Source organism: Camarhynchus parvulus, chromosome 1 (genome assembly GCF_901933205.1).
Source record: "Camarhynchus parvulus chromosome 1, STF_HiC, whole genome shotgun sequence".
Classification (NCBI taxonomy): Eukaryota; Metazoa; Chordata; class Aves; order Passeriformes; family Thraupidae; genus Camarhynchus; species Camarhynchus parvulus.
The window spans coordinates 85384070-85404814 of record NC_044571.1 but is presented as its reverse complement, the minus strand read 5'-3'; the positions used below and the strand labels follow the sequence as shown (position 1 = coordinate 85404814).

Below are 20745 nucleotides of genomic sequence, written 5' to 3'. Positions count from 1 at the left end.
ATAGGGGGAGGGCAACAGCTCTTTGCTCCCCAGTTTTAAAGCCCAGGAGGCAACTTTTCTTGTACCTTGTCCTTTCTCTCCCCCTTCAGTAACCAAGTCACGGGGCAAGAAAAGAGGACACAGTGTGATACTGTAGCCCATTTCCTCATTCAGGGACTTTGGGGGGTCATGAGGAGAGAGGATGGATGGTCAAGCTGGTGACAATAGTAGCTTAAGATAGGGGTTTTACATGAGGATTTGGAAGGCTCCCTAAGACTTTGCCACCCTTACACTCGTTCATCCAAAGTAGGATGACAACTTTCATCAGGCAGAAAAGATTTCCCTTTCTGGTATTTACTCAGCCCTGTGTCCATCTGAAAGGTATCACCCCCACCCTCCTCACATGATTCCCAAGCTCTCAGTTATGTTTAAAAAAAAGAAAGGGGAAAAAACTCCCGAACCACCACTCAGTAAGCAATACACTACATGGACACATGTTTTTGTGCTCACTTGAGCTAAACCTCCTCCACAATCTTTCCTTTCGCCAAATGTTTCTGAGTGGGAGCGCTGGAAAAATAAACTCCCCTGGTGCGGTGGGACGCAGGCGGGTGGCCAGCCTGAGCTGAGCCCTGGGGGCTCACGGCCATGGGCAAATCCCTGGGAGCCCCTTCCCAATCCTCTCTGAGCACAGGCTGTCAGCTTGGAGACATTTACTGGGAACAAGTGCCTATTGTCCCCCATCAAGACTGAGAGGCAGCTCAGTGGGATAAAAATATAATCAAGTGGAATTTCAGCCTTTCTTTTTGTCCTCTTGGCTTTACTTTTACTCTCAAGTCTGTATAAAGCCCCAGCATTGGTCCTTCTGCCTGCCTTGCTTTGAAACAGGCAGCTTTGAAATGACACCTTGAGAAAATTATTATCATTATCATCTCCAGAACAGGTCTCTCCTATTATTACTACTATTTTTCCTTTCTTTGCCTTGCAGCACTGCTCCAGCCCACAGCAGGCTGGGGGTTTTGGATAGCATAATGGGGAGGGGTGCAAGATTGAAGGTGGTAGGAAAGTTGTCAGGTTTGCTGGAATAAAGACCTGGGTAGTACCTGGTTTCCAGGGCACAGCTGAAGTACTTCAAAGCAAGCATGTGTCAATGATTGCAAGGTCCATACTGCCTCTCAGGAAGAAATCATGGGCAGCTCTGTCGGGGCATGCCTGCAGCTGATGCCCATCTGGTTTCTTTGGTGCCTCTGATTCCCCATGTGGGATAAATACACCAATTTCTCCAAGGCAACGGCTCCTTGATCCTTGCGTGACATTTGTTGCACATATGCCAACTAATAATAATAAATATGCTAGCACTATTGCTGAAAGGATACACAGAGCAATAAAAAACAACACTTAAGAAGGACAAGGAGAATAAAAGATGGCAAAAGAAAGCAGTAGCATGGAGTTAATGATCTGAGATCAAACTGGAGGAACTAACGGCCCTTTTCTCACAGCCTAGTTAAAAGTATGAATATTGAAAACCTTCTTCATAATCCTCCAGCAGGGAAACACACAGCAAGTCTAACAAGTGAAGAAAAAATTAGCAGCCACTTCCCCTAGGAAAACGAGGACATTGGGGGAAGCTGGTTCATAAATTGGCCACAAGGATAAAAAACCCCTATTATTTCCAAAATCCTGCTGCAGGATGAAAGAGGGTACTGAGCAGGCATGAAACCCCTGCATCCCCAGAGGCCAAATTCTACTCAGGCTCTGCAGCATCTGCCTCATCCTCTTTTCCCCACAGCTCCCTCTCCAAGTGCCTGGGAACAGTGATGGCCAAAGACTCTGCAACACATAACATCTAGGAGCCATTTCAAGCCAGATCAGGACCCCAAGCGTGTATTGATCAGTTTTACTTCCAGGACACAAGGCCTTCCCCACTGCTGAAAATAAACACATAAAGGCTAATTCAGCGTGCCACAGCAAGTCGAATGAATCCATCCATGCAGACTGGTACTGCCTGGTGTTCCATCCTCTGCATCCCTCAGTCCTGAAATTGGACAAGGCATGCAGTGGAGAACCAGCTGCCATGTGCAGATTGCCACCTGACCTTGCCCCAAAGCATCTGCACTTTCAATCAGTCCTCCTTACAGCTGTTTCCTTTTATTTTCATGGTGTCTGTCATTAAACAAGCCTCATTAATGCAACAGGAAGATGAGGTTCACCTCAATTTTGTTTAACACTGTGAACCAGCAAATCTTAGATTGCACGGGAGGAGGTGAGGTCTTTGGGAGCATCCTTGGGGCAATCCTGCCCAAAGCATGTCCCAAGGAATCCCCAGGAGCAGAAGAGTCTCCAGTTCATGTGGGGTAGATATTAAGAAGCTCTTTTTGCCTTAGAGCAAGCAATCAAGGCAAGGTTGGATGGGCTCTGAGCAGCCTGGTGCAGTGGAAGGTGTCCCTGGCCACAGCAGGGAGCTGAAACTAAATGATGTTTAAGGTTCTTTCTGACCCAAACAATTCTGTGACTCTGTGATACCACAAAGTATTGCTCTGACATCAATACCCATCTGTTGATGATGTTTCAGCACTGGAGGTAAGTGCAGTGATTTCTACACAGAGTGAAAAGACAGACAACATGAAGGCTGGTCTCAGGGAAAGCTGATGCAGAAACCAGATTCACTGGACAGAAAAATGCCACTGCTGCTTGACTGGAAGCAACCAGAGTTGTGGGGTCTCTGGAGGCATCTCTGCTTTCCTGGGAAGGCCAGTGTTTGAAAAATTAAAAAGCAGGCACAGCGGTTCTGAGCTCCCCAGGACTTTCTGAGCTTTTTTAGATGGTCTTCACTATGCAAATACGACTTTCTGCACTTTTTTGGGTACCACTACATAAATTATTTTTGTCTGCAAGCCTTTATGATTACAGACCCACATTCTGATTGTTGCGGCAAAGAACAAGATTTACCACACGACTGCAACTTCAGCTTGTATTTGTAAAGGACTACAAGACCACCACCTTCACTTCTTCAAAGGATCATTCACACGCATCAGCAATTAAAGATTTGGACCTGAAGCTTTGCTGAGGTGCAGGCTGAACTGACCCAAAAGAAATCAGACTCATCTCTACTCCCAGCATGTTGCACTCATGCAACCCTTGCTGGATTTACTCTCCTGACAGTTGAGATTTGGTTCAGTTTAGTAAATATAAGTTTGATGGAGATGCATGATCTGTCCTCCATATCCTTGTGATCCCCAAGCTAAGAAATGACTGGGAGTTACCTGCTCCTCATGATTCAGCTCCAGCAAAGTCCCTAAGAGCCCATGCCACCATAAACCCTGTCCATGAGCCCCATCCATTCCATGGATGCTCACAGGACTCTCCTGCCCATTTAAAATATACTTTTTGCATTGAGACCCCCCACATAACGCCACACAGGCTGCAGCTTCTCACACCACCACATGCTTCACTGGCTGCTACAGAATAGCTGCAAGTATTTGAAAACAGCAATTAAGCATGTCAGTGGGATTTATGTCAGCCAGGAACTGAGAACCGGTCTCCAAAAGTTATCACTTGATTCTTCAAGAAGAATGAAGGAAATTATAGAAGACACATAGGTTATGGAGAGAAGATGGGCAGAGCTGGACCATAATCCCAATATTGCCCTGGTACTGATACTCATCTGTTGATGATATTTGCCCAGCACTGGAGGGAAATGTGGTGAATTTTATGCAAAATGGAAAGATGGAGCAACTTGAAGGCTGGTTGAGCCATTTTCAGCTTAGAAGCAAACTCACACTTGCATGCAACAGGCAATAAACTCAATCTGCTAAGAAAAGCAAAGACAGGCTGTGTAAACTGAAAATGCCACCAGGAAGAAAACTCTAGCCCTGAGGCCCTTCTTGCCAGTCTGAAGTTTAAAAACAATGACTGAATTTTAAAACCTCATTTGCTTCAGTGCTCTAGGACCTGGCTTTTTACTATGAAATGGTAGAAAAGGACAGAAAAATATAAAAACATAATCAGCCTTCCTTTTTGTTTAATAACAGCCCCCAAACCACTCAAAGTACTTGAAAGTGGTGAGATAACTGTCCTGATTTCAGAGAGGACGGGTGTGGGTGGCACCTCCCGGCACGGGAGGGGACGTTTGCATTGGCAGCCGAGGCAGAAAGCCTCCACACAACCTAGGGAAAAGGAAAAAAAAAAGAAAGAAAGAAAGAAAGAAAAAAACCCACCCAGCAAATAAACAAAAGCATTCCTAATAAACTGGAAATGTCATACTACATCAGGGATCACAAGATCGAGCCCAGAAAGGTCCAAGTGGCAAGAACACGCTGTTAAAAACAGATGGGAAAAACAAGCCGGGAAAGGTTGAGACTGTGTTCCTAAACCTCTGTTCCCAACACAGCTTTTAGAGCTGGTGCTGTTGTGGCTGGGGAGACAGCAGGGTGAATTACCAGCTGTCCGCATCATCCCAATAGTCCCTGTGGAAACCTTATAAATAGGAGGATGGGGGAAATAGTTTTACACTAAAATTCCTATTCAACAACTTTGGAAATGTAGATTTTTCCAGCTTCCTAAGAGGCAGGCTCACCACATGAGGAGGCAGGTTAGCAATACTGCTTTTTAAAATTTTACCCTTGATTTTGTGGAGTCCTGCTTGGAATGGGATTTGCTCCTCACAGCATGGCTGTGTCCAGGTAGAGGTTGAGGCTGGGTTTCTGGATTCTCTGCAGCACATGGGGATGGCCATGTCAGCCTTTCTGTGCTCATTCCTACTCATCTTAAGATGGACTTACAGAGGCAGCTGCACTCTGTACCATAAAACCAGGTGCTCAGTGACCAAAATACAGCTCTCGTGCTGGGAAAAGTGTGTTCCTGCTGACAACCCCGTAAAGGTTACAAAATACATGAAAAGGAGAAAGGAGGAATAAAATAAAATGGACAGAAGAAGGTACCAAGACACACAGCCTGCAGAGAGCTGTGCAGAGGAAACCTCTGTGCCTGCCACCTCCACGCTCAGCCCATTGACCCAAAGGTGACTGGAGATGAAGCTCCAGGTGACAAACTCCTAAGATATATCTGATAGTACCAGCTATTCCCCGAGACGTTCAGAGGCCTTTCAGTGTAACAAAATAACAGAAGGTTATTGCTCTAGAGGACTTTTTTAATGTAACTCCTTCCCCCAGTCCTGAACACATGAAGACACAGCTGGAGCCAATACAGCTCTGCATGCACAGGGACCTGTTTGGGGTCCACAGTTTTCAGAGGCATTCAAGCCAAGGTCTGTTATTCTGAGAAAGAGGGTCTAGCCTGGAAGAACTCAAATACTTTTGAGCTCCAGCACCTGGAAGATCTCAAAAGTATTTGTAAATATTGGGGTTTGGCTCAAGTGCCTTTTCATGCAGGAAGAGCGTGGGGGAGAACACTTTTTGAAGCACAAACCAAATGCTATTCTGAAATTTAACAAGTTCGACTGATTTCCTCTATTATTTTGCATTCCTTCATGCTTTAGGCTCCAGAAGATGCCTAAATATCCCAGTGCATAGGCTGCCAGCACAGTTTTTCCAGCCCAGCAGGAAGTAGGAGATATCTTCAGGGAGAGCCTATTTTTGGAGAGTTATCCAATTCCAAACTAAGCCTTCAAACTTTTTGTTGTTATTATTTGGATTAAGACAGCAGAGTGGGAGAGCTGAGGCATTCCCACAGCAGATCACATTGCTCACACTTCTTGTTCTTGGTGGTGGAAGAGGGATTTTGTATGGATGCAGGACATGGCTGGAAGTCCAGGGCTAACATCCCGCAGGATTTTGCTGAAATCCTGAGCTGATATGTGGGCACCTGGACACTTGGATGCAGTTGTGTTTAAATTTCAAAAGCCGGTTCTTAATTCTGAACAACTTACCCTGTGTGAAGCCGAGACGGATGGAGAAGACTATTTTCTCTTGTACCCAAAGCACTCCAAGTGAAAAACATGTATATATCAAAGAATGGCATTACAATAGCTTTTCACATTACCCAACATGTCTGTAGAATCAGCAGCCAAGAGCAGGACACCCCAGAGCCCCCCTGCTGAACAACTAGATTACACTAAATTAATTGCAACATCCAGTGTTGGGGTTTTTTTTCCCTTTTACAACTCCTATTTTATACATTAAAAAACATTTAGTCGCCATCCCTCAGCTTATTCCTTAAGATTAATAAATCAAAACAGAAACACTAGGGAGTATGCAACAAAAAAATATAAAATTCTAAAACCCCCTTGGCTGAATTTAATTTCTATTAGAATCCTTAGTCATGATGGAAATGTTTTTATAACCACAAACCTCCACTAAATTATCTTAACAGCCTCTAGCTGTTGTGCTGATGGCCGAAACAGCACAGTAAATGACTGTCTCACTGTACAAAATTATACACATCACTATTACACCATGTTTCAGCCCCAGCCTCTCAAAAGCAGAGCAGATTTATTCTTATTACCCAGCTGAGCTCACCCATGTGCCCTGCCACGTGTGTACTCCCAAAACAGAGTAAATCCACCGATTTTGGCACAAACACCCTGCCCAGCACACAACAACCACTCACCTTTTCCCCCTCCTTTCCCATGTCTGACTGATTTTCCGCTCATCAGGTTTTCCTGTCTGGCAGCTAGACTGAGTTTTTAAACAGGCTGAATTCACTCCCAGCCTTATCCGATGAACTTCAAGGCAAGGCACGTGCAAGTGAACTTGGCTCAAAAGACTTGGAATTTCTCAGCATGAGACTGCAGGGACTGAGCATGCTGTGATGCAGCTTAGTGATGGGAAGACAAAGATGAGACTGAAGGATGTTGGTGTCTGGTTTCCAGCTCTGTGATAGACTTGTTGCAAGCCCTGAGATATTCACTGTAATTTCCTACTTATAAGGCAGAGCCAGTAAAGATCCAATATCCAGTAAGCAACCTGGGTGGAAAGGTTGGAATCTCACTCAGTGTCCAACCTCTTGTGCCAACTCTTTGCTCTGTTGGGACGTGCAAAGCTAAAATAATTTGTGTTTACAACCCATCTCAGTGTTATAATGCCAAGACCCTGCAATAGTCAGAGTAAGCATATGAGTATTAGTGAGAGTTCAGAGTGCAAGGACCACAGCTTGGGGCAAAGAAAATGAACCCAAGCTCAGGCCTCACCACTGGGCTTTGGGGACAAAAAGGATAAAGGTGAGAAAATAGAAGAAGCAGATATGATAATATCCAGGAATATATACTGACCAGGAAAGAATGTCTTAAGTTACAACTTGAAGAGCACCAGAGTCACATTTCTGATTGTGCTTTGGTGTCTTGTTTTCCATCAACCAGTATTTTTTGGGGGGTTTGTTTGGTTTGGGTTGCGTGTTTTTTTGTTTTTAAATACATATAACAAGTCAAAAGTCTCCCATGCTCTGAAGGAAGGAAATCCAAGGTTTTGACCAGGCCCTTCCACACTGACAAAGCAGAGTTGAACCATACCTAAAATACAGCTGACTCAGCAGCAACGTGCACAGCAGAGGGGAACACATAAACTCCAAACATGTCATTCTGGCTTCTCACCTTCCTCCACAACCTGAGCTACAGTTGGTTAGTGGGAGGCTCCAGGTACAAAGAAATGCAAAGAACAGGCTTTAAAAGTTCCTCTTAATTACAAATGCAAATCTTGAAGCTTGTCCTTCCCAAGTGGTATTCAACAACTCAATTCTGTCTGAATTTCCAAGTGTGTCAGAGCAGCAGGTCCACACTTCACCCCACATGCCCTAATCACAACATTTAACAGCACTGAGTTGGTCATGGCAGACTCTCCCAAGAAGCAGGATGGACAGAGAAAAATCACCAACAGAACATTGTCCTGAAACACCCTACTTAACCAAGTACTCATAAAAAAGCCTCATGAACAACATACACATTGCACAAGTCAGGATTTGCTTTATGTCCTTTTTTCTGTCCCAGCCCAGAGCAATCCATGAGGCCCAAGACAAACTCATTGTCAACTCCCTGTGAACATCTAACACACACTCCTGAGCACAGGAGAGTATTTTGTGAAGCACTGTCCATGACGCCAACCATAACACGCTCTGCCTTCTGCTGCACATAAGGCACCTTCAGCATTTAAAAAACCCAAACAAATAAACCTTGCAGGCAACCTTTTTCTCCACACATGACTCTGTGTCTTCAAATCTTGCTCCTCAATGCACCTCCTTGCGACAGCACATGATACATCAGCCCATCTGCATGCCAGCTGGCTGTACTGATTTGATGCTAAAAAGAGTGTTCTGATTGATTCCCAGTTGAAGCCTCAGCCAACATGTTTTGCAAGCATTTGAGACAACAGCCTGATCTCTTCAGGCCCTCCCTCCCTTGGGTTGACTTTGGAGGGAGTGTAAGGCAGTGGCTGAAAATGGCTTTGGGAGCAACTCTATGGCTATGGTGCTGGATCTAGCTAGTCTTGGACCAATGCACATCCCATTACAGGTGGAAACTCACTAAAAAGGAAAGAGGAAAGAGCCCTATCTCTTGTAAAGATCCACCCTCAACTCTGACTGCTTTAAACCTCAAAATAACAATTTTGTTCCTTTCCAGTGTTTTCTTTGTGCTATCAACTCCTAAAATTGCAGATATTCACATTATTTATCTCATCTACTTTATAGGGTGCAAATTCTGAGTTGGTAGGAGGAGGCAGCTTCTCCCCCATGGCACATCAACAGCAGAGGCAGAACTTGCTGAAGGATGAAGAAACAAAAAGATCTTACAAGCTTTAACATCTGTGACCTGCTCCCCTTCTGCGTTTGATGCCAAGGGGTCAGACACATCTGGTCATGTCTCCCAAGGACAAATCCTGCCTCTCCAAGAGGGGGTTCCAAGATTGGATGGGACCTCACTCTCTTTGGTGATGTGCCAAATGCTTTGGGCCACTTCCTGAAGAAGGACCTTGGGTGCTCACATCAGAAGTCTCACAAGCCAAGCTGAAATGCTGCCCCAACTCTGCATGGACAGCAGCCCTGAGGACTTTTATCAGGGCACTTTCTCGTTCACTTTCCTTGGAAGGTGGCTGTCCTTTGCTGCTTTGGAGGCCTGTTGTGTAAAGCTTTCCCAGGCTCCTAATCACTCTCATCACCCATCTCCAAAGACGCTGGTGTCAGGGGTCCACCCACACACACATTGCTGCAGGATAAAGCCCTGACTGCTGGCAGGAAAACTTCCTGCTCCCTGTCCTGCCTCACTCCATGCACACAGAGGGCTCAGAGAAGGACCTGAACAGATAATGCTCAGTTAAAACCTCAAATGCCAATTTTGAACCCTTGAGCAGGGACCAGCCTACGTAATTTCTCAGCATCTCCTTCTGGCCAGGACAGCTAAAAGGACCCTTGTCAGTCTGTACACCCCATACCTTCTGCATCTCTTCTTTTCTTTCCTTTCATTGATATTATTTATTTATTCCCCTCCCTCAAAGGCTTTAAGGAGCCACGATCACAGAGTGCCCACTGTCTGCATGGCTGCCCCTATAGATAACATGAGGCCATGCTGGAGGTAGCAGTAGGGCTCAGCTGCCAGCTCTGCGCCCCTCTCTCCTGCCACCCTGGCCCTGTGCCCTGACCCCCGAAACAATGAGCTGCTCTGTTCCCCACAGCCCTCTGGAAACTCCAGCCTGACATTACGTGTGGTGGGCAGGGGGCGAGGCAGGCAGGGAAGGCGAGACAGGGGCAGAACAGAAGCCTCAAGTCATCAATTCTTCCTGGGTCAAAGCAAACGAGGTTTTCTTGGGAGCTTCCTATCTGGAGGGAGCTATTTAGGAACAACACAGTGACCCAGAATCAAAGGAGCTGTGTGCAGCTGATGGCATGGAAGTAGAGTGGCTGATTTATGCTGTCAATCAAGAAGGGGCATTTACAGAGGGGCATTTATGGAAGGAACTTGGAGAAGAAAAGGCTCTGGGAAGACCTCATTGTGGCCTTCCAGTATTTAAAGGGAGCTTATAAAAAAGAGGGAGTTGTTACACAGGCAGATATGGATAGAAAAGGGGGATGAGTTTTAAATTAAAAGAGAAGAAATTTATCTTAGACATTAGGAAGAAATTCTTTCCTGTGAGGGTGGTGAGGCACTGGAACAGGCTGCTTAGAGAAGCTGTGGATGCTCCATCCCTGAAGTGTTCTAGGCCACGCTGGATGAGGCTCTGAGCAACCTGGTCTAGTGGAAGCTGTCCCTGCCTGTGGTAGGGGATTGGAACTGGACAATCTTTAAGGTTGTTTCCAACCCAAACCATTGCAATTCTATGATTCTATGGTTTATTGTGCCTGTCCCTTCCTGTGCTGGATGGCTCTCTCTGTGGGCAAGCAGTGTGGGAAGAAAGGAGACCTGGAGTTGCTGATGTGGCTTTTACAGGAGTGGTAAGGGAGACTTTTAAATGGAGAGGCAACTACTGAAACCCCAAGCTGAATTGCATAGCCAACCTTCCTTTTTCCATGGGGCACAGTTTCAAGCCAAGAGCATCCAGAGAGCAGTAAAACTACATATTCACCTCTACTAATAAACAAAAAAAGTGCCAAAAGATCCTTAAGTAACAATGTGGATGAAAATCTGAAGAACAGATTGGTAGCAATGACTAATAACCCCATTAAGCATTGTTACTGAAATTATTATGAGATTAAACAAATGCAGACAAACGAAAGCACTGCCCAGTTCAACAGCAGCACACAGTACCAAAGCTCCCACATACATGCAACACAGCTCTTCAAAGCTGAAAGTTTAAAAGACACCCCAGTGTCACCAGTAGAGAGGAGAGAAATGAAGGCTTACTAGTCAGTTTTGGAAATGAGACATAATCCCTGGTTGGATATTATGTTAAGTGGCCAGAAAGCGGATTTAGCAAGTCAACTTGCAACTTTTGGCAGCCACAAGAAAGTCCACTGGCTTGTTCTGAAGGTCAGTGAGGAACCAGAATGGGTGAGGCAGCAGCTGGGATCATCAGCAAAACTTAATCACTGAAAATCCATGAAATTCAGAAGACCACAAATCTTTGACTCAAAATGTTATTTCCATCTTACCATATGGATGCGGGACCTGGAACTCCACCAAAGAAATGTCTAAATGCCTTCCAAAGCAAACGCCTTTGGAAAATACCAGGTTTAAATGGAATAAGATGCATAACAAGTACTGAAATGCTATTAGGACAGTATCTTCAATCCAGAAGACATGATGGAAATAGTTTGGATGTGTCCAAAAGGCAAGAGGAAGCAAAAGAAAGAATAAACAATAATTGTAAAAAAAACCAACCAGAAGATAGTTCAGTCAATAGATATTCATTTCTGTCAATAGATTATTATTTCTGTAATAGAGAGAACAAACATACAGCATTTAAAAATTCAGAGGCCATGTGGAGTCTGGAGTAGGCAGAGACAGAAAAGCTTTTGAAGCAACAGAAAAGAAGAAGCAATCTGAACACTTAATACAGAAAAGTCTAAGAGCTGTTCTCAACTGGTCCTGCCTCAAAACAAGATTTAAACTGTAAATAAAAATGTTCCATTTCTGACCCAAGAGAGAACTTCATACCCTGAACACACATCATTTTGGGGTGACAATATTCACATTTGGATGGAGAAGTTCATTTCTAGGCATTAGTGTAATGCAGACAACTAGACTGATGCAAGATTTCCCAAATCAGAACCTTCTCCAGGAAAAGTGCACAAGAACTCAGCAAAAAAAATAGGAACCAAATATGAAAACACAAATCCAGAGATGAAATCAGCTCCCCCCTTTCTCCCCAGGTTGCTGGATTTAGTCCAGATTCAATGGAGAAACAGGCACTGCTGGTTATCTTACACAGCAAGAAACATATGCTTCCAGCACTCAGATTTTCCTCCTGTCCTTCAAAGGCACAGTTTGCAGGATAAAGACAGTTAAGAACAATTTTTTTTGACCAAATCTGCTTTTAAAATATTTTTAAAGATTTTCTACTTAAACACAGCACGTATTTAAGTTGCTGTGTGACTAGATATGACTGATGACATATGTACAATGGCACTGTGCAGGCTGGCACGCTGACCTTGAGGAAATCCTCTTTGTGCATTGCAAGGTCGTGGCAGGCACACCTTGGTGCAACTGTGTGTTGTGTGCCTGGCAGCATGCAAATAGTCTGGATCTCTTCTTAAGGTCTCAGGTCTGTTTTTTGTGAATCCACACGATGAATATTTGTTTTTTCTGTCACTAATCACAAAAAAGAAAGAAAAGTGATCATAGAATTACAGAAGATCCTGAGCTGAAAGGGACCCACAGGCATCACTGAAGTCCAGCTCCCAGCCCTGCAGAGGACACCCCAAGAGTCACACCATGTGCCCAAAAGTGTTGTCCAAATGCCTCTTGAACTCTGCCAAGCTTGGTGCTGCGACCATTTCCCTGGGGAGCCTGTTCCAGTGCCCAACCATCCTCTGGGTGAAGAACCCTTTCCTAATACCCAGCCTAAACTTTCCCTGACACACCTTCATGCCGTTCACTCAGTCCTGTCACTGGTCACCACGGAGAAGAGATCAGTGCCTGCCCCTTTCCTTCCACAGCAGTTGCAGACCACAATGAGGTCTCCCCTCCTCAGTCTCCTGTTCTCCAGGCTGAACAGCCCAAGTGCCCTCAGCTGCTCCTCATAAGGCTTCCCCTTCAGAGCCTTCACATCCTGGTGGCCCTCCTCTGGACACTCTCCAACAGCTTTGTATCTTTCATACACTGGCACCCAAAACAGCTCCCAGCCCTCAAGGCGAGGCTGCCCCAATGCAGAGCAGAGCAGGACAATCCCCTCCCTTGCCCAGAGTCAGCTGCCAGGGCACTGCTGACTCACATTCAACTTTCTGTCCACCAGGACCCCCAGGTCCCTTTCCTGGCACCGCTCTCCAGAATCTCATCCCCAGGCTGTCTGTACACCCAGGGTTGCCCCATGACAGGTGCAGAATCTGGTACTTTCCCTTGTTGAACTTCATACGGTTGTGACTGCCCAGACCTCTAATCTGTCCAGATCTCTCTGTAGGGCCTCTCTGCCTCGGAGGGAGTCAACAGCTCCTCGCAACTTATTATCATCAACAAACTTACTTAGTATCCCTTTGAGTTCTGTACCCAAGTAATTTTTTAAGATGCTGAAGAGCACTGGCCCTAAGACTGAGTCCGGCAGAAGCCCACTAAAGATCAGTCACCAGCCATGATCTGCACTGGCTGCATCTACAGAGCCTCCTACGTTCACTGCCAATTCGCTGTGGTTTAACCCATGATAACCACATGATAACCACAAAGCTGGTTTCACTTGGCAGCAAGGTGCAGAAGCTACACAGAATGGCAGCAAAATGTTCTTCAGCTCTACTGCTGCTCTACAGGCACCCTGAAGTAAATAAAAACCTCTCTCTCATTTCTTCCACCTCCTGAGATACATTTTGTCACCGCTGTAAGGTGCTGAAAGATCCACCTAAGCATTACGATAGGAAACTAAGAGTTTAAAGACTTTAAATGATCACTGAAAGGAAGAGCCATTTATATTAAAAGCAGTAATTTCCAAACCTTTTGGGTCAACTCATCTCAGAGAGACCCGTGATGGCCTTGGCAGCCTCATCATCCAAATCCCAGATAGATGTATTATGTACTTCTCTGGATTAGCTGCAATCCATTTCCACAGCTTCACACATCCTCAGCAGCTTGCGAGCAGCTCGGAAGCCCCTGGCTCAGGCAGAAACCAAAAAGCCAAGGTGAGTTTTCAGCTGTGGGAACGACCCTGAACACAAGTGCAGCCAAATCACTGACTTGCTCTGTGCCTTGGTTTCCCCATCAGACCAGACCTTTCCTGGCAGATGTGGTCTCCCCAAACACAGCATGTGGAGCCCCAGTCACCTCAGCTGCTACTGTAATACAGATAAATAATTTTTGTTCTGCCTTTGAGTCACTAGTATAAATTATGTGCTTCGGTCTGGTAAACACTTTTGCATCATGTCTTCCATCTGATAGTGGCTAAAAGAAAAAGAGGGAAAAAAATTGTTTCAGTGTCACTTCTGCTCTCTTTCAAAGAGAAACAAAGCTGTCTTCCTCGCACACTTTCCTTAAGTATTGTTTGTCTTTTTTAAGTTCAACCTGTGCTTTGCCACCATTAATCTTTTATATCCACCATGGACTGCCAAGACACTCAGCCAATACTGAAGTCATGACAGATAGCTGAGGATTCACTCAAGCTGTCTCACCAAGCCAAAGGAGCAGGAAAATACACCAGGTTCACCCCCCACACAACAGATGGACTCTTTACCTCTGTGGACATGTCCACCTCAATTGATGCAATGCCTCAGAACACACACAGGTTAGTCCTAGCCAAACCAGTTTGGGTTTCAGCAGCTGAAGAGCTGCCCCAACACGTGTGTTGGCAGCAAACAAAACAAAGACTGTCCACCTTCACAGTGAGCTGGGCTACAACAGCTCTACTGCTTCTGAGATGCGTGGCTCCGCACTGCACCTTGCAGAGGTCTAAGAAATGTTGGGTTAGAGGCACCTCAGGAGGTTTCTGGTCCAGGCTTGCTGACTTGACATTTGAGGTGTCACTAGATCAGGTCAGCTGGAATTTTCTCTAGCCAGGTCTTGAAAACCTCCAAAGACTGAGACCCTGCAGCCTCTCTGGGAACCTGTTCCTTTACACCATGACCCTCTTATTGGAGGAGCTTTCCTAAGACCCAACCTGAACCTTCAAATCTGGGTTGTGGTTGTTGCTCCTTATTTTGTCACCTTCTACAATCAAGAGTTTGACTCCATCGTTCCCACAACCATTCTTCAAGTGTCTGCCTGTTACTAGACCACAATTATCATGATGACAATACATCACCACCTGGCTGTTTCCAGAAAATGCTACAGTGGGCAAAGGAATGAAGCCCCACACTCAAAAAAATGACCCCAAAAGGAGGGGGTAGGACCTCTTCCCCTCTTGTAGGGAAGAGGTCGTGTGTTTTGACTCATCAGCAATGATGCAGCAGAGAAACGAGTTAGAGAGTGGGACCTTTGTGCAGCATTGCACAAGAGAGCTGGTGTAGCAGGAGTGCTGGCAGGCACTGCCCTTGCAAGCAAAAGGCACCCCCTGACCTGCAAAACCTTCTCTGGTGGAGCAAGTGTTCATCCCTCCTGTGAATCATTGGGCAGATTACAATAGCTAAAATATATGATGGTCTTCTGGGATCAAGCTGGGAGATTACATGGGAGGAGCAGGGTGCAGCAAGGCAGTTTGACAGATGGAATAAGTGCAAACTCATGGAGTTTCAGTGCAATCAAAACTTTCTACAAAGAACTTGTCAGAGGACTTTCCTGAGTCCCATCAGGAGATCCAGGTGACATAATCAGTGCCCTTAAGCATCTTAGGTACCCCTCCCTGCATTCAGGCGCAAAATCCATAAATTCACCCAAACCAGCGCTGGAAGGAAGTTCTGGAGAATTTGTCAAATTTATTCCACTGCCTCTAAATAGATTCAGCTCTCTGAAGTGGAGTTTGGCCAACCTGCACTTCAGAACTGCCACGATGGAGACTCCAAGCCCATCCCAAACCATCTGTTCCACTGCTTCACTCCTCTGGCAATCAGAGGTTAGGAAGTTTTTCCTACACTTGTTTCCCTTGCTGCAGTTCAAGCTCAGCACTTCTTGGCCTCCAATCACCAGCCATGTAGAACAGTTTACTCCCTTTCCCTTCACAGCCAGCTTTGGCATATACTCCAGGACTGATATTTCTCCTCTCAGCCCTCTCATCCCCAAACAACCCTATTTCTTTCAGTCTTTCTGTTTTCTATACCTTTGCTCACTTTTTGGTGCTTTTCTCTGGCGTGTCTGCAACTGTTTCCTATTTTTGTTAATGGGTAGAGCATCCTGAATGAGGCATGGCACAGCTGAGCATGGGAGTGACCAATTAAACCTCCTTAGAAAAGAAAAAAATGAGGTAATTTTGCACAATACCTATCTTTTGTACTTTGCTGCAGAATAAAGAGATGTTCTTTCTCCTCTCTCCTATAAAATTTCATCCCAATCAGCACTGTGCCAAAGTCCACCTGACATCTCCACTACTTGACAGCCTATGGTAACCCTGCACTAATGGTCCTACTTCAGTCCACATCCCACATTCTCATTTAAGGAGGACATCCTTACAATGCATTTTCAGGTGGGATATGAAGGATCTACTTCAGGAACCAAAATAAGCCCTTCGTCAAGGAGCTGCCCCTAGGAACAGGGCTGCAATCAGTAAATCACCCCTTTAACCTCTTCTCGCTTGTCCCATCAGAGAGGAGCAGCTCTTCCAATGACCTTGATTAAACTTCTTTTGCTTGATGTAAGAATGAAACTGATGCACAAGGACAAGCCCAGATAAACCAGCTGGGAGGAAAAAAACCAAAACCCACAGCACTAGAGGACTGTACAACCGGCACATGATGAGAAGCTTTTGTTGTAGTCAGAACTGCAGACATACATCTCAGCCAGACAGAAAATACTCTGACTTCATGGTACATAAATGAGCAGGCAGAGCACACTGATCTAACGATAGGGAGCTGAGCTGCTCTACGACAGCACTTGTTTTTCACAGTGCTTCCCTGCCAGACAGTCCAGCCCTGAGCCCATCGTGCTGGGCAGCGGACAGACACAAAACACTGCTCCAAACCCACGTCTCACACAGGAGACAACAGACAGGCACGTCCAGCAGGAGAGGACCGGGAGACAGTGAGTCAGTACAGGACCAGCACAACATGCACTGGTCTCGGCTGGCTGGTCACACAACTAAAGCCCAGGGTTTTGTTTAGGGATTGGTTTTTTTTTTAAATTTTTTTTCACATGTGCTTTAAGGAGGAGCCAGGAGGAGAATTAAAAGACAGTTCTGTGCTTTGTGGCTGCATACAAGGAGATTCTTTCATGCATGAAAGTCAGAGAGGCAAAAGGTAGGAACAGGCTTTTTAACAGGGTCTGTAGCAACAGAACATGTACAATGGTTTTAAACTGAAAGACGGTAGATTCAGATCAGATATGATGAAGAAAATTTTTTTAAATGGGGTGGTGAGCCACTGGCACAGGTTGCCCAGAGAGGTGGTGGATGCTCTGTCCCTGGAAACATACAAGGCCAGGCTGGACAGGGCTCTGAGGAACCTGGTCTAGGTGAAGATGTCCCTGCTTATTGCCGGGGGATTGGGATAGATGAATTTAAACCTCTCTTCCAACCCAAACCATTCAATGAATGTACAAGAAGTGTTTGTCTGGAAAAAAGCAATTAAGCATGAGGACGAGGGAGCTTGATGTCCCAAGCAGAGCAGAAGTAAAAAGAGATATTTTGGTACTTCAATTACTTTTGACCTTCAATTGTTTGCTTAGCTTTTATTATCAATATTACAGTAGCATTTACAGCCAAACTGCCCAGAGTCTACGGGAACCCCTGTCTGCAGTTATGAGGCTGAAAAAAGGTACACTTTGTCTCAACCTTTAAGCAGTCATCGTTTGATCATTTGAATGTCCCTCAACAGAAGAGAAACTCACAACAGTGATATTTCCCAGAGTGCTGTACAAATAGATCCCACAATCTCACATAAACACAATCCTCTGAAGTGAAACAGAGCAGGCACTGCTGTAAATGCAGATTAATGCTGCACAGATCAGCTGTGGAGGAGTCCCCTTTCTCAACCACCCTGGGTGGAAGTCAGAGAGAAAATTCAGTACTTTCCTTTCTTGCCATAGATCTCCTTGAAAAATAAAAGCAAAACAAAACCAGGCTTATAAAAGCACAGCACTTCAAGGACAGCGTTAGCAACACACCCATGTGCAGACACATACATTTGAAATGCACTTGTCAAAGAAAAAATAAATCTATCCTCTCCCCTGTGTCAATACAGCCAGAGCAGGAACTTCAAACCCCATTAGCAGCATCCTGCAGCCTGAGATTTCTCCTCTGAGATCTCAAAGCAGAACATAAACCGAAGACATAAGGAAAGTGGCAAAGCCAGCGATTCAGCACCTTCCCTTTGAGGCCATACAAAAGCCGGCATAAACCGTCTTTTGTGCACAAAAACCAAAGTCCAACCATGTGGGTTTATTGTGGACAAAGGCAGGTTTTATGGGAGGAAAGCCATCACCCTCAGGCTCTGGACGAGCAAGCTGCTCTGAGCTACACTCGAGGAGAACCTGATCCACACACCAACACCCTAAATGCACACTGCAGCTACATAAACACAGTATCAATAATAATGCATGAAAAAGCAAAGGGATGAGGCACCCCCAAGTGAGACACGGTCCAAACTAAAGGCCAACACTTTCAAATCCAGCCACTGATGCAGGAAGCTGGTGCAACTGGTGTGACTGGAAGGGAAGTCCCACTGACCACAGCACCGGGACCGCTTCAGCGCAGAGATCCCCTCGAGTGACATCTGCCAAGCATTGCTTCCTGCCCCGCCGAGGCTGCGTGGGATGGCCGGGCACATCTCAGCATGGCTGCATTTCCTCTTGGGGCAATGAGGATGTTTTGAAAACATAGGTGGCTTGCAAAGCACTTTGGGATGTATGTGGATGAAAAGCACTCTTATGCACATCGATAATTAGCACTAACCGCCAGCGTGTCACACCCTCCATGTAGAGCATTTAGCAGATTTATTCAGCTCTTGCTGGAATGCCAGAGCACAAGCTGGATATTCAGACAGTGATGTGAGCGCCCTTTCATGGGGCAGATGCTGGGGAGCTAATGATGTTTGATGAGTTAAGGCCATTGGTGACTCAGGATCAGCAATTAGTTGATTTCTGCGGGAGGAAGGTGCTTTGCTCCATTAAGCTAAAAGCATCCTCCACAATTCAGCATGCACAAAGTCATTCTGTCCACCTCCCACAAAGCCTACCTACGTTCATTAGGGGGTTGATACTTCCCACATAAACACTCAGGTTTACCTTACTGGATTCCCTAGCAGTTCCACCCCTCAGCCCTGTGCCAACCTGATATTCCCTGGAAGAGCATAAGGCACACAAGGAAAGAATTGCCAAGAGCAACTGGACACATAGTCTAATGCAAAGAGATGTGGTACCACTGGTATCTATAGGGTTGAACCTATTTTGGGCAAGGCTAATAACACTCCGTCACAAATCAGACACAACCCCAGTCCTGCTCTAGCCTGCAGTACAGGACTACAGACATCCATCTCCCTCTCAAGGGTAGGCACTGATGCTTCCATCAATCAATAACAGGCACTGGGGAGACACCAGCTGCACTTGTTCTGCCTGCCATTCCCCAAATGCACGCAGGCAAAAGCAACAGGACCAAAGGATGATCTGGCTAGCGTCCCCCCCAGGAAGGGAGAGCATCCAGCTCCCTCCCAGAGGCTGCATTCCAGTCATCTGAAGGCTGGCTGAGGCTGGTCATTGGTGTCAGGGAGTGCGACCCTGGACATCGTGGGGAGCGATGCGCCGAGTCACAGGACGGCAGCGCGTTTCTGAGCGCTAATGCTCGTGGCACATGGCAGGAGCGTCAGGCGGAGGATGCAAAGAACAGCTATTTCTTTCAATGAGTGGGGAATGTGACAGAGCTGGCATTTGGACCCTCTTTTTACAACTTCTTTGAAGTGTTTGATCTCAGCCGCTAACGACACAAAGGCTATCGAAGCGCTACTGGTGCTATCTTCAAAGGGTTCGGACGTTCAATGATTAATAGGAACCCTGCACGGGATGGGGGAGAGCGAGTATTATGGGAATGTTGGGGGACATCCAAGATGCGTTAGTACCTTTACTCTTTGGGACCAAGGTACTCCCAGCCTCCCCTAAAACAGACGACTTCAAAGGCGGGGGTGTGACCGTCGCAGGTCCCGGGTGAGCCCGGCCACCGCGGGGCGCAGCCAGAGCGGCCCCAGCGCCGAGCGTCCGCTCCGGCCGCGGCCGCCACCGCCCATCCCACCAGCCCGGGGCAGGGAGCAAGCCGGGGGCTCGGAGATGCTCCCACCCGCCTTCCCCGAGAGGCGGGGAGCCAGAAGCGTTCGTTCCCCGCCCGGGCAAGGGGCACCCCCGCCCAGCCGAGCCTCCGCGGCGCCGGGAGAGGCGGCGGCAGGTGCACCCGGGCGGGCGGCGGAGGAGCGGGGATGGAGGCGGGGGGGATGGATCCCGGCTTTCCCGGGGCCGGGGTAAGGATGAGATGGGGTGGGCAGAGACTTACGTATCTCCGTAACTTCTTCTCCGGCGGCGACTTTCGGAGCCAGCCCGAGCACACCACCTCCCCGCCGCTCATCGCGGCAGCCGGGCGCCGCCGGGCGCTGCCTCCCGGCGCTCAGCGCCGGCCGCGCCGGCCCATGGAGGGCGGGCGGGGGTGGGTGGGTTGGTGAGCGGACGGACGGATGGATGGATGGATGGATGGATGGGTGGGTGGGTGGAGGGAGGGAGGGAAAAAGGGAGGGAGAGATGGAAGGATGGATGGGGGGCGGCGAGCGCCTCCCCCCGCCGCCGCTGCCGCTCGGCTGCGAGCGGGGAAGCAGGAAACTGGCTCCTTCCCGGCTCACCACGCCTCCGCCCGCCCGGCGCCCCGCCAGCCGTGTTAAAGACACAAACCCCGCGGGGAGAGGGGCTGCTCGGCCCCACGCCGCCCCCGAGGGGCTGCCGCTCGTCCCTGTGTGCCCCACACTCATACAGTGCCTACAGAGAAACTTTATCATACTGCAGCAGGTGATCTCTGACAGCGCAACGTTTCGTTAATTAAAAAGTACAGCTCCTCCCAGACCTCTTCCCCGTAAGGTTTCATTACCCCAGGACCCTCCCTCTGTCTTAGTGGAAAAGGTCCTTCTCACCTCGGA

The 20745-nt window shown here is 47.0% G+C and overlaps 1 protein-coding gene across 4 annotated transcripts in view; it reads right to left on the bottom strand.

The window, feature by feature from the left end:
• GAB2 (GRB2 associated binding protein 2) overlaps positions 1–20351 on the bottom strand; it is a 94492-nt gene extending 74141 nt beyond the window's left edge. The window contains exon 1 of one of the 4 annotated variants that reach the window (XM_030945254.1): positions 20115–20351. In XM_030945254.1, the coding sequence (XP_030801114.1) occupies positions 20115–20186 (72 nt within the window). In that variant the 5' untranslated portion in view covers positions 20187–20351. The remainder of the gene's footprint in view (positions 1–20114) is intronic. The other 3 variants (XM_030945245.1, XM_030945272.1, XM_030945262.1) reach the window with 3 other exon arrangements.
• Positions 20352–20745: the final 394 nt, after the last annotated feature.